The following is a 15,869-nucleotide window of genomic DNA, read 5'->3' on the forward strand; positions in this document are numbered from 1 at the left end:
GCTATTTTTGTGTAAAATCATTAAAACACAAACAGTGAAACAAAAATCCAAGGAGAGCAAGTATCAAAAAGCGACTGAGGAAGAGACCGCACACTGGTTTCGAAACGTAGCGTCAAAGGATCACGCTGTCATTTGACAGCCAGGTTACGGCTACGTCTTGCCATGGCTTATATCTACATCAAGAGCCACACACACAAAACAAACATAAACACAGAGAACGACACAAATAGTATAGGCGATGTGTGGAGCCGCTTTCCCTTTATTACATTTAATAAAAATTATATGAATCGAACAGTAAAAATTATCTCATGTGATCAGTATAGTATACAAAAACACCGGAGTAAAATTTGTTGAACCACGTTTGGGAGACTGTACTGTCACAGTCACCTTGAGCACGGCATGAAACAAATTAGAAATGGGGGAAAGTCCAACATTTTTCATCCTCGTATTGAACGTTAAAACTATGAGTATTTTATGACTCATTCGACCCACTATTCAAGATAAAATATCGTTACTCTTGGTGACTGATCGTTTCTCTCGCTGCTCGATCGCCAGAAATGAAGTTCTCCACCATATGGTAGCCTCATGGCATAATAGGGTTTCATTCAGTTGACTTCGTAAATCCGAGATTCCAACTACTTAAACGTCCGTATTCCAATGTAAATCCTCATAGTGGCATAAATTCTTTACTTTCAAGAAATTTGAGACAATTAAAAATTACTTCTTTCTTTTCTCCCGATCCCCATAAATCAAACAAGGTCGTCGCCGGCCGCTTCAAATGGTATAAAGGTGAACCAGTAGTACACAATAGACGAATCACAGGATCCGACATTTGACGATAGTGGACATAAACTCATCAGATGACGCGACGCATCAATGTCAATCGACTTGATTGGACAATTAGCATTATCTGACTCTGAGTGAAGCTTTCGTATGTGGAAGTAAGTTAGCGAGCAAGTTCGCGTTATAGATTCGCCCTTAATTGAAGCGTAAATCAAATTTTCACATGCAACTTTTTATAATTCTGTGTAAAAGCCTATCATAAAGGGTAAAAGGAAGGATCAGTTTTTGATTTCAACTGAGGATCGTTTCGTTTTCTATGTAAACGCCGATAATAAGGGTGAAAGAAGAGAGTGTTTTCAACCTGCGATCCTCGGTTGTCAGACGGCGATTTTTCTCCGCCTGACGGCTGGTAATGAAAGTCCTGGACGGTCGTTTGCACTTTATTTCGTCTGGGGTGTGAAGAGGCGCTCGTCAAAATGGAATAAAAGGTTCCAGAGCAAAGTAAGCTAAAGGGTTTTGTAGCTTTGGTACCGTATTATACAAGGTACGCAGAACAGAAAGATAAATAAGGGGAAATTAGATGAGCTGTTCCGAAATCAAAAGTTGTAAAAGTTTTGAGCAAAGTCTTTTATGTTTGGTATTCTCAGCACACAAGATCTGACAGCCCATCCCGAAATTGTTTGAGTTTTCTGTTGGCGTTGTAAGAGGGTTGGATGGAGAAAGGACATGACTTATAGCGGATGTTAGTTTGGGTATTGAAATAAGAGGGCGTTTGCAAACAGCTGGCTTTCGCTTTGTATCTCAAAAAGGTACTGTAGAAAGGGTTTCAAAAACGTAACTGTAATCTAAAAAAATTACGCACCACTCAAAAAAAAAATTGGTGAAAGTTTCTCGAAATGCGACATTTTACCATATGCAGAGTTTTGCATTAGTTCTTTATTCATATATTTTTTATTCATTCATTCATTTAATTTCATCTTTAAATGTTTAAGGCTGAGTGGTTAAAAAGCTTGCTAAAGATCCAGACAAGATGTATAAAACTACCCTGAATCGGATCATCTTGAACCAGGCATAAACACACTTGACAAACATTATACGTGCAGGTACGTTAATATATTTTTAATATATGTTATGCAAAGTTACAAGATCACCAGACAAGGTTATTTGCAATAAAAAACAGTCAAAATTCCACTGTAGTTATTTTGCTCATAAAAACAGGTGCAACCAGCAAAGTTGTCAATTTTTGCAAAACACTGTTCGTGCGCAGTTTTTTAAGTTGGCGGGCAAATTTCAAAAATAATAAGTGGACGGAGCGTAATTTCAATTTTTATGACGGATTGGGGAGACATTTTCTGGCAGTGGGTACCAGAACATAAGCAGAGGTAGAAAAGCGCTGTCATAGACAGAGCCTTAGGGAATCTTTAGCGGTGTCAGTGGTAGGGAGAGGGCAATGGAGCGCCTGAACTAGTCTTTAGTATGGGGAGCTGGCAGACCATAGATATAGGAGGGCAGTAGGCATTATAAATCTGTGGAAGAGTATGTTTATCGCATATATATATATATATATATATATATATATATATATATATATATATATATATATATATATATATATATATATATATATATATAGTCAAAAATAGTTAAACAGTTTAAATTCACTCGGATGAAAATAAATACAGCAATGATGTAAAGTAACGTCATGCAAGTGCAAGCAATAGATCATTATGGGTTCTCTATGATTGTGTCATATGAATGATGAAGATATGACATCAGCAGGATTAGTTTATAACAATTAATATACAGCAAAGAAATAACATCATCAAAATCTCCTAGGTGTTCATCAGTTGTTTACCAAGGCGACTGTTTCGGGGATTTGAAAACAGTACAGTCAACTGTATATATATATATCATATATACATCATATACATCATATATTTGCTTAACGAACAATTCACTTCCACTCCAGATTATTAGGTCAATGTCAAAAAATAGGTAAAACATTATATCGGCTTCAAAAACATTTTTGTTATGGTTTTGTAAAATTGTTTGAATTAAATTATTATTTTATCAATTTGATGAAAATGTCTTACAATACAACTGTTGCAAATGTAGGGGTTTATAATTGGAGTATGCTTACTCTTACCCCACTTAGCTGCTTTGAATACTGCAGTAGCTGATTTTCATGCTTTTCGAATTTATAAGAAAAAACATATTTCGATACGTTCGAAAAGCATGAAAATCAGCTACTGCAGTATTCAAAGCAGCTAACTACGTACCTCGGATCTTGCAGTGTATATTTCGAACTTATAAGAAAAACATATTTCGATACGTTTCGCTCTGTATAAACCTTTGTTTAGCGCAATCAACCATGCAGTGTGCCAGTAGTTGTGCCGAACGCACATATAGCGCATGTGCACAAGCGATGACCCTCGCCCTCTATAGTGGTACTTTAAATTACCTGCTTTGTTATTGAAATCTCGCGTACAGCTGCGCGAGAGATCAGAAAGGGGAACAGCGCCACTTGCAATGACGTGAAAGATGAATTGGATTGCTTTTTGACCATTACTCTATGTCGTTGTCGAAAATATTTTTGCAATTTATTTAGCAGGAGGGCGTACACCGAAGTTCATTGGAGCGCTTAGTCCCCTTCATAAGAGAAGTCCATCATATTAATAAACTAGAAATCCAATATATTCGTAATCAATATTTGTTTTGATGGTCGGATGGTGGGAGGGGAGAAAGACGTACTTTACCCAATCTAAAAGTACGCCAGTCTTCAACTGACGAGTAATTTAATTTACAAGGAACAAATTTTTTAATCCTCGTTATAAAAGAAGCTTCACCACCTCTTCACAACAGTGACTCATCTTTTCAGGCAATTTTCACAGATATGTACTGTTTTTAATAATTAATAAATCAGTGGCTAAAGGCAACGTGGCTTGTTTCCAAAGCATCATTCATGGAGAAAATAATCAACAAAATGCGATTTCACAAACAAAACTTTTTAAATCATCGGTGATCCTCTTAAGTGGCCATCAAGGACACCAATAAATATCAAGTGACTTTTTTCATATTGAAATTTTCACTGGTTGATTGCTTCAAAAAAATAATATTTGCCTTGCGCTTGTAGAAAATAAAACCTATTCAAAGAGAATCCATTGGGATTCACCGTATGCTTTGTCGAATGAAGATAAGGGAACTGGTCCATGACAAAGGGTTATTGACTCCTGCAGCCGTTAACAATTCATACATTGGACTATTAAAACAAGGTGCGGTCAGGAAACAACTTCAAGAACATTGTTTAGTCTTTGACAGATTCTAACAAGCGGAAATTGAAAACCAATAAAACTGGGGATGGCTATTTCTATGAGATAGAATAATGCCTCCCTGCTCATCGGTCCATACATAATTGTCTAAGGGAAGCGGATAATGAAAGCTATAAGCAGAGTTGTCAAGGCGTAGGCGGTTGCCATGGTTGCCTTGGTCACCAAGGGATTCAGAAAGGTAAGTCAATGGTCACCCAAGATCACTCGAAAATTTAAAAAAAATTGCCCCACTATGGTCATGTCAAACGACATCTCTGAATGTTTGTAGCTGTTAAGATGCGTTAAAGTAGGTCGAATGTCATCTGAGGTTATCAACAAATATCTAGCGCACACTGTTAAACATACATATTACATAAAACTCTAACGTGTAGCTAACGTGGGCTGAAATACATGGACTTAGGCTATTACGTCATCGCAACTTTTTAAAGAATAATTTTGTGCTGTATTAATGAATATTCATTCACAACAAAAACTAACTTCTTTCTCTGCGAATATCAGTTTCTAGGTCGATTAACAATCAAGAAGCAGAAGACAAAGACATACAAATTTGAATGGATACGATGGGGGCCCATGCCCATGTGGACTTTGGCACTAATTCAATCGCGCACATTATTAAAAATAAAAAGCATTGCGTTGTAGATAGGGAAGGGGGTTTACCTGCAGTAGTAGTTATGAAGTAGTCATTGTTTATTCTAGTAACTTGCAATTCAGTGAGTTCTCTGTCCAAACGGGCTCATAAGACACCAATCAACTAATATATTTAGCACAGGTACATGTAGTCGAAAGTGGTTCGAAATAAAAGATGAACAAACAAGTGAGTGAAAGCAATATAAATGGATTTGTATAATCTCCATTCGTTTATGAAGTACTTTCATGTAAATTTTGCAAATACCTAACTCAGATAACGGGTAATTCAAGATCATCTACAAATCGGTGCATCCCAAAATGTTTCTAGAATTGTTCCAAGTTAAGTATTAATTTCGTATATTGCATGGCTATATGTCCATTGTCTTATATAATTCTACGCAAAACATATGTCCCTTTTACTACAAGAAATTTTGTATATATATATGTCCAATCAACTTTCACATTGAGCTTTGAAAACTATGCTGTTCAAATAATTGTCAGCTGTTTAAACTTTCAGCAGCCTAATAGTTCTTTTACCGGTTCCATGATGCAGTGCGCGCCAGGGTACACAAAGCGTACGTTACACATAGAACACTTGATTTCATCGTGGAATTTGTGCACTACAAACCTATCGTTATTGTCTGTCATACATAAATATGATTATACAACATGGTCAACAACACCGTACAGCAACTACGATCTCTGGTACATCTGTTATGATAGAGATTAAGTAAAATATATTGAAATAAGTTTTCTTATAGGCTCACCATGTCAGTGAGCAACATTTTATGATCAAGTATTGTGAACAGCTTTTCTTTTAGTAAAATAACACAAAAAGTTAGAGTATGATGCATGTACTCGTAAGCATGCATCTTTGTGACACACACACTGCCTTATGGCTTCAAGAGATAGCGTGTCCATATTTTCCTTGAGAAGTCTGTAGTGTAACTTCGATGTGTTTAAAGTAAAATATACGCCCTTCCATACTCTAACCTTGCGTTGATACAGCTTAGAGCCAGTCGATATGGCAACGCTAATGGTTTTTATACAGTAAAAAATTAATATGGAAAAATGACTTTGTTTATATAGTTTATGTCGTCTTTTCTTGTTGCCTAATAAGGACGTCATCTGTTCAAAAGTACATGCAATATAAAGGCAGCAATTGGTATTTACGCGCTCCAGTCACTTGCTATAATGATTTTAATACCAGTGCCTCAGGGTGACCCCAACCTTATCATACACGGCGTATCACTGTCTGATATAGCAATCATGCAAATCGTATTGATTGAATTAGTCATGAAGGAGCAAATGACGTAGTTTTCAAAATAATTGCTTGGCGAGATTAATACTTTGTTCATCGATCCAGGAAAATCATCAATGATCTAAATAACCCAGCACATCAGTTTTCAGAACTCTTTTCTCTTCAGAGAATCAACATAATGGTCGTTTAAACGAAGGACAGCTTTTTCCAGACAGCGGTTCAATACTGCTGTATAATTTTGCTAATAAGCGTTTCAATTTTGTTTACTGCCATGATATTTTGACATGTTTAACGGAATGGTAGAATATTTTGTATTGTTTGCTGTTTTCTGTTATAATTTCTTTAGTCTTGTGCATATTTTTTGCCACACCGAGATACATTTCTTTCTAATTCGCCGATTTGCGAATAAAGTTAATTAATTGGAAGACTAGAATGCTGCAGTTGAAAATGGTTGGCTGGTATTCATCTCAATTAGTACAGCTGGTCATTTAATAGGTATTCAATGGATCCGATAACGGTACTCAGGGGACTCATTTTACCCCTCGAAACTAAATCCCGTTGATATATTCAGTGTCACTTTCACGCACTTTTGATCGTCAAGTCGTTAGAACTTTGCTAAAGCAAAAACTGCCAACTTATCTAAGGAAGACTGTTGCTTTCGCCTTTGGTATTGCCAGTGCAAATTATTACTTATGATAAGAATCCGATTTTTATGCCTCTTTGTCCAGTTTCATTATCTTCCAAGCCTTACTTGCTGTCAATAATGATTTGAAGTAATTAGAAAACTTATACGCATGGACGCACCCATAGGACTGCGTCAGTCATTTAGGGTTTGATGAATAATTAGAGGCTTGGGCTGGCACTGGCAGATAATGTTTTCGTTTTATTTTCCGCTGATATTTATCAAAATTTGTGCTACCAATGGTGACTTTTGTTAGTTAGAGACGGTTCAGACACTATAAAGAGAAAGGGGGCTTGTATTTATTCGCTGTTAACATTGCTTCACTAGTGAAGTACATGTAAGTAAGGGGAGATAGGCACATTTCACGGTGTGTAAACGGCATTCAATAGCTTCGGTTCGGAATGTATGAAAAACATGCCGCACCTATGCGCTTTAGGAACACGCAGCTGCTATGAATGGGAGAACAAAATGGCCATAGTTAGATCAATGTTTGTTGTTTCTTTAACATCTTCAATACGACCACAGGGCGAAGCACGAAATTCACATATTCTTTCGCACTTATCAATACGCCATTAAAGAATTTTGTCCTTTGTGTGATTCCAATTAAAATAATGTATCAGAAAACATAACGTAAGGTTGTACGCGCCTCGATATTGAAAAGCTTAACTTTTCGCTTGAAATTTCTGTAAAGAAATTAAACTTTAAACTATTCCCTTTAGACATCAAGAATGAACATTACCGGCCACGTTGAAGAATTTTGGTACAAGACACAAAGTCATTAAAAATATGATATTTGTTATTCAAAATATTCATCACCCTTGTATTAACTCCATGTGGGAAAATAGATATTCGATTTTTCAAATAAGTAAGACGGTTAAAAAAACGTTTATTTACCCGCGAGGTTCAAAATGAACCTCTGAATCAGTAGACAAGTAGAGTATTGTAAAAGTTTTAAAATCCGAATATCTGCGCGGAAGACATATACTACTACTTTAAGGTAGAACGTACCTCATGTCGGAGATAGATATTCGGATTTTCAAATTTCTACAAAATTCTCTTCTGATCTGCCACTGGTGGGAGTCATTTTAAAGCTCTTGGAGAAAGAAAGAAAAACTTTCACCGTCTTAGTTTATCTAAAATTTAATATTTAATATTTCCCCTATACTGTTAACACAGGGATGGCGGCCATTTTGAATTTCGAATATCGCAATTCATTGGTAATTTGTTTCGATAGTTCCAAACTTTGCACTGTGACCCCCGATTTTCATTGTTGATTTTGCAAGAGGATTGTTGAAAGTTTCATTTAGGAAGTTTGATCAAAAATTGAAGTCTTTCACTTTCGAGGCGCATACCATCTTAATTTCACTCCGAACTTGCGCACAAGCAGAAAGCACGCATATGGCCAGATATTTTACATGATATCCATATTGCTCTGCGCGTTCGGTGGATTATAAATAAGAGAAAGTTTCTGGAAATTTCCTAATTGTCAATTTTTGCAAAGTTGAGTCCTGTCTTCATCATTTTTTGTCATCGAGCAGATCAAAGCGGGTGAAAAATAAACCCGACAGCGCTGCGAATTTGGTCAGTTGATTGGTTTTACCGACATGTTAATCATTGAACCATTATATTCCACTCTAATGGTATTAGCATATCATTATCATATATATCAATTGCAACAAAGAAATTTTAGAGATATTAATTTTGTGACACATTTCATTTTACAGTCACAGTGACAGTTGATTCTAATCATGTTGTCTGAGAGGGTAACACCATGCGGAACGTAAAGGGATATTTCTTCTTCTTCGCCTTACTGTCCATCTTGTCTGGTATAAAACTTCTGGTCGACGGTGTCTTCGATGACTCTCAACCGGCATACCTTAACCAAAGTTATATCCCAGTACCTCACGAATATTTGCCGTGTCCGAATCGGTTTGTGCATCCCGAAACCTTCTATGTGTTCCTCTGCGCACACAAGTGTCTTCGGCGCGGAGAAAAATGCAAGTCGTTCAACTATCAGGCGTATCTAGGGATATGCGAGATATGTCCAACCGTTGCGTCGGGCAATAGTTCCGAGCGTGAATATCGACCTGGATGGGAATTTGCAACGGAAGATCAGTATTCACTCGAAAATGTAAGCATAAAAAACCGTAACGGTTTTACTATTTGCTATGCACAGACTTCAAGAAAGTATTGCTTTCTTTTTTCTTGCAGAAAAATTGACGACGCTGCAACTCACAGTTTGTTTATCGCTCATAATATACCGTCATTTAGGTAAATCTGTTCCGAATGCCTTGTGTTTGTTTTCTAACAAATGGAAAAACAAACTCAAATATAGGGTCAGATTTTACTTTTCACACACGCTCTGTGTATAGCTTACTTGCAATCTATGTATTGGAGACTTGTTTCTCCGCAAATACTAGAAATGATGCCTTTCAAATTTTTTTTGTTATATTTGGCGATCGTGCTTTTCCTTTTCCAACATATGATGATACATCCGTTGGAATTAGATTTGTGTTTGCTTTTTTTTGTTTATCTAGTATTGACAATCTTTGCATTCATAATCTTATCATTATCTGATTATTGGAGAAATTTACGAGCTCATAAACAACTCATCAAATTCAAGGTCATTCAAAATTTATTACTTACAGTATTTCTTAGTAATTATAGCTCTCAAACTGCGCAAGGATCTCAAAAAATAACTAAACTATCACCAAACGTTACAACTTATGTCATGTTAGGTAGTATGCGCCTCGAAATTGAAAGACTTAACTTTTCTCTGTAAAACTTCAACAATTTTTACCAAATCAAGAGAAAAAATCAGGGTTGGGTCATTAGGCGTGATTTTGAAGTAAAGAAATAACCTAAGTTGTAACGATTTTTGAAATTCAAAATGGCTGCCGTCCCTGTGATAAGTCTAGGGAGAAGAATTAAATTTTCGATTTTCAAAAAACTAGGACGGTGAACATTTGTCTTGAGCTTGGAAATGAGCCTCTACGAGTCGTAGATCAGAAAAAATCAGTAAAAGATCAGTTAAAAATTGAGAGTCCGGCTATCTTTCCCAAAGGTGCATCCTACCTTAACTCTTTTCTAGTGCCCGCATGTTTCTATTTTATTATCATACGGTTTGAATTTCATCATTCTGTGTGACTGTGTCTTCGAATTGCAGTACAATCTGGGTCCGTGTACGAGTAACCCGTGTCAAAATAACGGTTTCTGTTACACACCATCTGCGGACGACCTATATTCATGCAGTTGCAAGTGGGGAAGCCGGTTCATAGGACAAATATGTGATGTTGCAGGTAAGGTATCAAAGAGAAATCTTGCTGGTTCTACTGTCGTATGAAGACACGATTAAAGTTTTAAGCTTGAAAATTCCGATTTCCATCGGAGAGTTTACCAATGTATATAAATAAAACATAAGAAATAAAATTAACGTATAGACATACGAGCCTTTATGTACCCAGCTAGGATCTAAGGGTCAAACAAGTCAAGTTTCCTACAATGTTCACACTACAGAGTTAAGGTCGTCTCTGACATGGTTTAGGATGGAAAAAAATGACAATAGGAGCGCGCCGTGTCGGCCCTCGTTGGGCTTATTGCTAGTCTGATTTTTGTCGGCCAAAGGGGAGTTGGGGGAGGGCAGTGTCGACAGAGTTGTTTGACAAGGCCTGCACGGACTGATTTAGGTCGGCCAACGGCCAAGTTTACGCCCTCACAGTTGGCGTAGAGGTAGGTTTATAAGGACTCCGAGGCTAAAGACCAAAATAGGGTGCAAAAACGGACCAACATTTTATTTATAATCACAATCTTTGGCCAGGCCCAGAGGCGGCCCTTTGGCCTGTGTGGGAAACCCAGCATTAATTGCGTATTTTCTAATAAATGCTTACATGGCAATCCTGCTTTCTATGGCCCAGTGCATGAAATGTGACATCATCATTTAAAGGTATCGTCGAAATTTCACACTTTCAGCTTCAGAGAGGATTCAAGACATGTTGAATTTAAAGTCAAGTGAGTGACTCCCTCGTTGGACCCATCATGTCGAGTATCATCACTCAATATAGCTAAAAATGGTTATTCTTTAAAAGAGATCGCAAGTCCTCAGGCTTGCAAGCTTCCGGTTTTCGACATTATGAGAATGGCCATTCTGAATCTCATGATGTTTTTAAGCTGTGTGATTTTGGTTTTAAAGTCTACATGCTTGATTCACTAGGTGAAAAAGCATCATGGAAATTCATAGCGATTTTGTAACAATACCAATAGAACAACGCACCGTTGACTTCTATCTGAAGATTGTACATGACAGTGTACGTTAATCTGTGGCTCCAAGCTAGCTAGTTTGAAATTCATAGTAATGACTGATCATTAATCATATTAGGTTTTGCATTTACACAGCAAGAATGTTTTATGCCATCATTATGAGTTGGACATTTTTAAAAGAAAACAAATTCCGTATCTTTACATAAATTATTCCTTTAACTGCGCATATACCCTGCCATTAGGTAAATTAAAAACTTAATAATCCAACACATGTCTAACCAAGCATTGCTTTCTTTTGAGAAACACGAGACATCATTCGGTTGAAGGCTTGGTCGAGACTAATTTGACGGCACCCAAGTAATGTCATCGTACTGTTGTATGAATGCCTGACAATTTACTAATTGCTTTTGCAATAGGGACCTCAGTTACTGACACCATATGTAGACAAGAAAAGTTCTGGTAGGGTGAACCATCTGTGGCTGGCTGAAAGTTGTTGTTAGGCCAAATTATTTATCGTCTGGAAAGTAACTGTTCCAGAAATATTCTAGATGAGACTGTGATGATATTTAACCAAATATCTTGATGCGGCAAATTAATGTTGAAACTCTATGTACATTGCAGTGCATGTGGTGTACAAATTCGTTCATTCTAGCGAAAAACAACACTTCATAGAAATTCTTTACACCGTGAAAGGAGTGGAAGCGATTCTTCACCAGTAGCATGTTCCTTAAAGAGGCACTCCCACTTGGTAACATTTTTAAAACACAATTTTCAATGCCGACGGTCGATATTTGACGTGGCGACTGTGTGCGGATCGCGATATATCGATAAAAACATGTCATTTCCCGAGCGTATTTTACACATCTCGAAGTTTTACAATCTTTCCTGATTACGACCCGAAATCCCCCGAAGGTTTATTGTTGTGCTGATTGAGGATATTCTAGGGAGTAAATAATAAGTTCGAACGACGCGATTAATTTACCTCCAACTGCGAATACTTATATACAGCATTATGCCCTCACTTCAGGTAAGATTTTTTTCAAAACTTCTCCTTTGTTTTCGTAGTTTTCATTATTCTCAGTCAGCTCTATTTTATTTTTAACCTATACTACATAGATATCAGTTTTTACGTGTAAAATATTAGCCGCCTCTGATGACTACATTTTGTCGTCTGCCACACGGTTACGCGTGGTTCCATACATAGCAGCCGCCGCGTGGTATGCGTGCATACCACGCGGCGGCGGCCGCTATGTATCAATCGCATGTAACAGTGCTATCACCTATGCAAATTCTGGTGGAATCAGCAAACTTTGTTTTTCGTTTTTTCTCCGAGTCAGTAAGACTCGGCTTTCTCCCACGGGGCATGACCGATCACCGTAGCGAGTGGTACTGTGGCGTACAGCAGCGTCAGTGTAGACTCGTACTCCATAGCTTAGTTGACAATGGCCCCAGTGCCGAACGTTCGATGTTCGGAAGCTGAATTTAGATGGGCCACTGGAATTCAAACTTTTACTTTTAATCGATATCTCGTGATCCGCGCGCAGTCGCCACGTCAAATATCGACCGTTGGCATTAAAAAAATGTGTTTTAAAAATGTTACCAATTGGAAGTGCCACTTTAATGTCTTTTGTGTGGATGACTCAAATGGCTCAAAATACATCAAATTTGGCACAATATTTCTTGTCAACCAATTAGGAAAGTTAACTAAATATGCAAATTAGCAATGAATTGGCTAAATGCTTGCACACCGTGACAGTAGTGATAGATCAACATCTGCAGCATATTTCATTAAATTGACGCACAAATCTGGACATAGCACAGTAATTATGGAAATTCATTAAATATACAAATTAGCAATTAATTGAAGAAATACTGACATATGTCTCAGTGTGCCATTAGAGCTCTGTATGAACATAATCTGAATAAACTTCTATCAACTTCGGTGCTGCCTCTGTAGAAACTGAACTCATTAAAAACTCACTAATCATGAAAGTTAGCACTAATTATGCATGCCACGCTCAAAAATGGACGTGCATATGTATGTCATAGTGTACATATAGTATATCATGGTCGGCGATGACTAACAACCTCTGTGCTCAGGCACCGAGGAATGTGGGTTGACATCTGCACAACACCGACCCACTTGCCTTCAGGTAGTAAGGAACATTTAAAGGTATACTGTCACCTGTTCCAATTTTGCCACAGATACCATGGAAAGAAAAACCTACTAACCAATCACAGACTTTAAGCGGGTGGCCGCTTTTTATAAACTGCCCCACACATGGGCATTTCGAATACCCAGGAGCGCTCCTTTGACCATATATGGACTGTATACCTTTAAACAATTCCCTTTCGAGATCAAGAACCAAAAAAACCAAAGGCAAGCGTGCAAATTTTGTGTTAGAGACAGAAATTACCAAACATTTAGTGACCTATGAAATTCAAAATGACTGCCAACGTTTGTTTAGTCTATGGGGTGAAATAAAATGTTCGATTATCACAAAGATAGGTGGTCAAAAAATTTATTATTTTATACGGTTTAAAATAAGACCACAAAATGGTGGACTAAAATAATTTTATAAAAGTTTTAGAGTCCGACTAGCTGTGGACGTGGCACATTCTGCCTTAATTTTGACGGGGCGGGGGTGGGGATGGGGGAAAATGGGTTGTTTTGTCGTTTCTTCTTTTTCTATTCTAAGTTGTTAGTATGAGGTGCTGTTTGTCCTTTGTGTGTGTCTTCGCTTGACCATATCTCGCCAATCCAATCCGATCCAATCAAGATTACGTTCTAATCTAGCGCTGATGTCAACGTTGTTAATTGCCCAGAAAACGGCTTTTATTGATGTTGTTGTTCCAATCATAATCATGTCGAGCATATTGGGCTCCCCTAATGGAAAGTACAGGGCGGCTATTAAGGAGCCTTCAGTAATTACAGGGGGTGGACTGGGGAATTCCGTGCACCCCTGTACTGTAAAGTGTGACCCTCCCCATCGCCTTGTCTAAAATATGACCCTACCCATGTCCCGGACCGACATTCTTAAACATGACCCTCCCCACCCCCCAAAAAAACACTACAGTATTTTCCCCACAAACAACTGTGCGAGCAAATTTACATAACAAGTGGCTGTTATGTAAGTTACTATGAGAAATTACAGGGGTGAAAGCTGGCCTTTTGGGAGGGAGGTGGAGACGCAAATTATCCCGAAAGAATTTTCCATTTGCGGGAGGGTCACCATATTTTGCGCAACTAAGAGAAGGCAAGATTAGACTGATATATACTGCTTCACCCAAAAATATCAAATCATAATACATGGGACATCAGGTATCCTATTACATCAGGCAAAAAATTGACAATTTTCCTTGCAAAACAAGCTATATCTGTACGTTTATGTGTGTTTGATAATATATGTGAATATACTTTGCTTGAAGTGGGAAGTAAAATGTGCATGTATGTTCAAGAAATTGGGTTTTGGAAATTGGATGTTACTGAAGGCTCCCTTAGGTGCATGGGCGAACACTGCCTCACTCCTTTATTTATTAAGGGGATGCAAGCTATGCCAGGCCCACCTTTGAAAGTATGTTCTCACCGTATATAAGAGCTCATCTCAGAGTAAACGTTACCGACCCGCAGAGTCATTTGTTGCTATCATAACATGATTGATCAAAGTCCATTCAAGGTATTTTTCTCTAAGGATGCGATTGTTGAAATGTTCTAATGACCTGACTCGAGGTTTGGCAAATTTCAATTTTCGCAAGGAGTCGTCCTTATCTTTGTATACAATACTTTTGTAAAATTAAAGTATGAACAAAAAAACGACTTGTACGATGACCCAGAGAAAATTTAAAATTCAAAATGCAAAATTCAAAATTCAATACCTGAAAACGAGGCTTGACAGGCGCCATCTTGGTCGGACATTTATGATAGTTATTTTTTCATAACTCTTTTGAGTTCTACATCAATGATTTCTTTCTCATTTCATAGTTTCGACCTCAAGCATTTGTTTGTGATCTTGGCCAAGAAACGTATTAATCTGGCGACCACATAATCACAGCGGCATCGTTTATTTTGTGACGATATGATAACAAACGCACGGGTTTTTTGTTGCCTAAAATTCATGGGTAAAATACTTCCTTGTAATCAATATTACAATCTTCTTGGAATACAAGTGATAGGGATATGACAAGCCATCGTAGCCCTAACAGAAAAATAGTGGTATTATTCCAGTGGACCATTTTGACCTGATATGTAAACCTGATATTCAGGGATATAAGGTTTCATAGAGCTTGTTATTAAACAATTAATATTATAACAAGTAATTTATACTGCCTATATTCTTAAGTTTTTTATGAAAGCTAAAACATTCAATTTGCATCTCTTTTCAGAAAATATTAAATTGTTCATCCCGATATCTTTTTATTTGGTTTATAACATGTAACGAAGAGGGTGTTACACGCCATGCATATTTGAATATCTTATTTCTTGTGCTTTGAAGTCACAGTATAGACCACCAAATTAAAAAATAGACTATGCTTATACCCTATGAGTCTGACAGCACGAAATATATAAACGTATCTGTGCAATACAGTTACTTAAAGCCTCAGTATGTTTAATTAGGCACAGACAAATAGAAAGACAAACTAGCAACGCGGCTCGCCTTTTGTTTTATGGTTGTTTCGAGAACCTATGGCCTTTTCATATTAAAAGGAGCTTCACAGGTGTTAGCCTTTTTAGAGACTTTGTTCGTGGTTGATGATTGCACGACATTATGCGAAAAGTAAGACGAGATGGTATCGTGCTGCCCGTCGCGTAGCAACCATACTTACGTTGTGTGCTCTCAGGGCAGAAACACTGCTTCACGCAAATCAAAACATAACACGCCAGCAGTTTCATAAACTCTTCTTCCAATGACGAACTTGTAAAAGATGATAT

General features: G+C 37.5%; 1 protein-coding gene across 1 annotated transcript in view; it reads left to right on the forward strand.

The window, feature by feature from the left end:
• The first annotated feature begins 8,408 nt into the window (after positions 1 to 8,408).
• The window catches only part of LOC139148301 (SCO-spondin-like), a 22,194-nt gene continuing 14,733 nt past the window's right edge, over positions 8,409 to 15,869 (forward strand). The window contains exons 1-2 of the mRNA XM_070719667.1: positions 8,409 to 8,813; positions 9,849 to 9,981. Of these exons, the coding sequence (XP_070575768.1) occupies positions 8,454 to 8,813; positions 9,849 to 9,981 (493 nt within the window). The 5' untranslated portion in view covers positions 8,409 to 8,453. The remainder of the gene's footprint in view (positions 8,814 to 9,848; positions 9,982 to 15,869) is intronic.

Source organism: Ptychodera flava, chromosome 2 (genome assembly GCF_041260155.1).
Source record: "Ptychodera flava strain L36383 chromosome 2, AS_Pfla_20210202, whole genome shotgun sequence".
NCBI lineage: Eukaryota > Metazoa > Hemichordata > Enteropneusta > Ptychoderidae > Ptychodera > Ptychodera flava.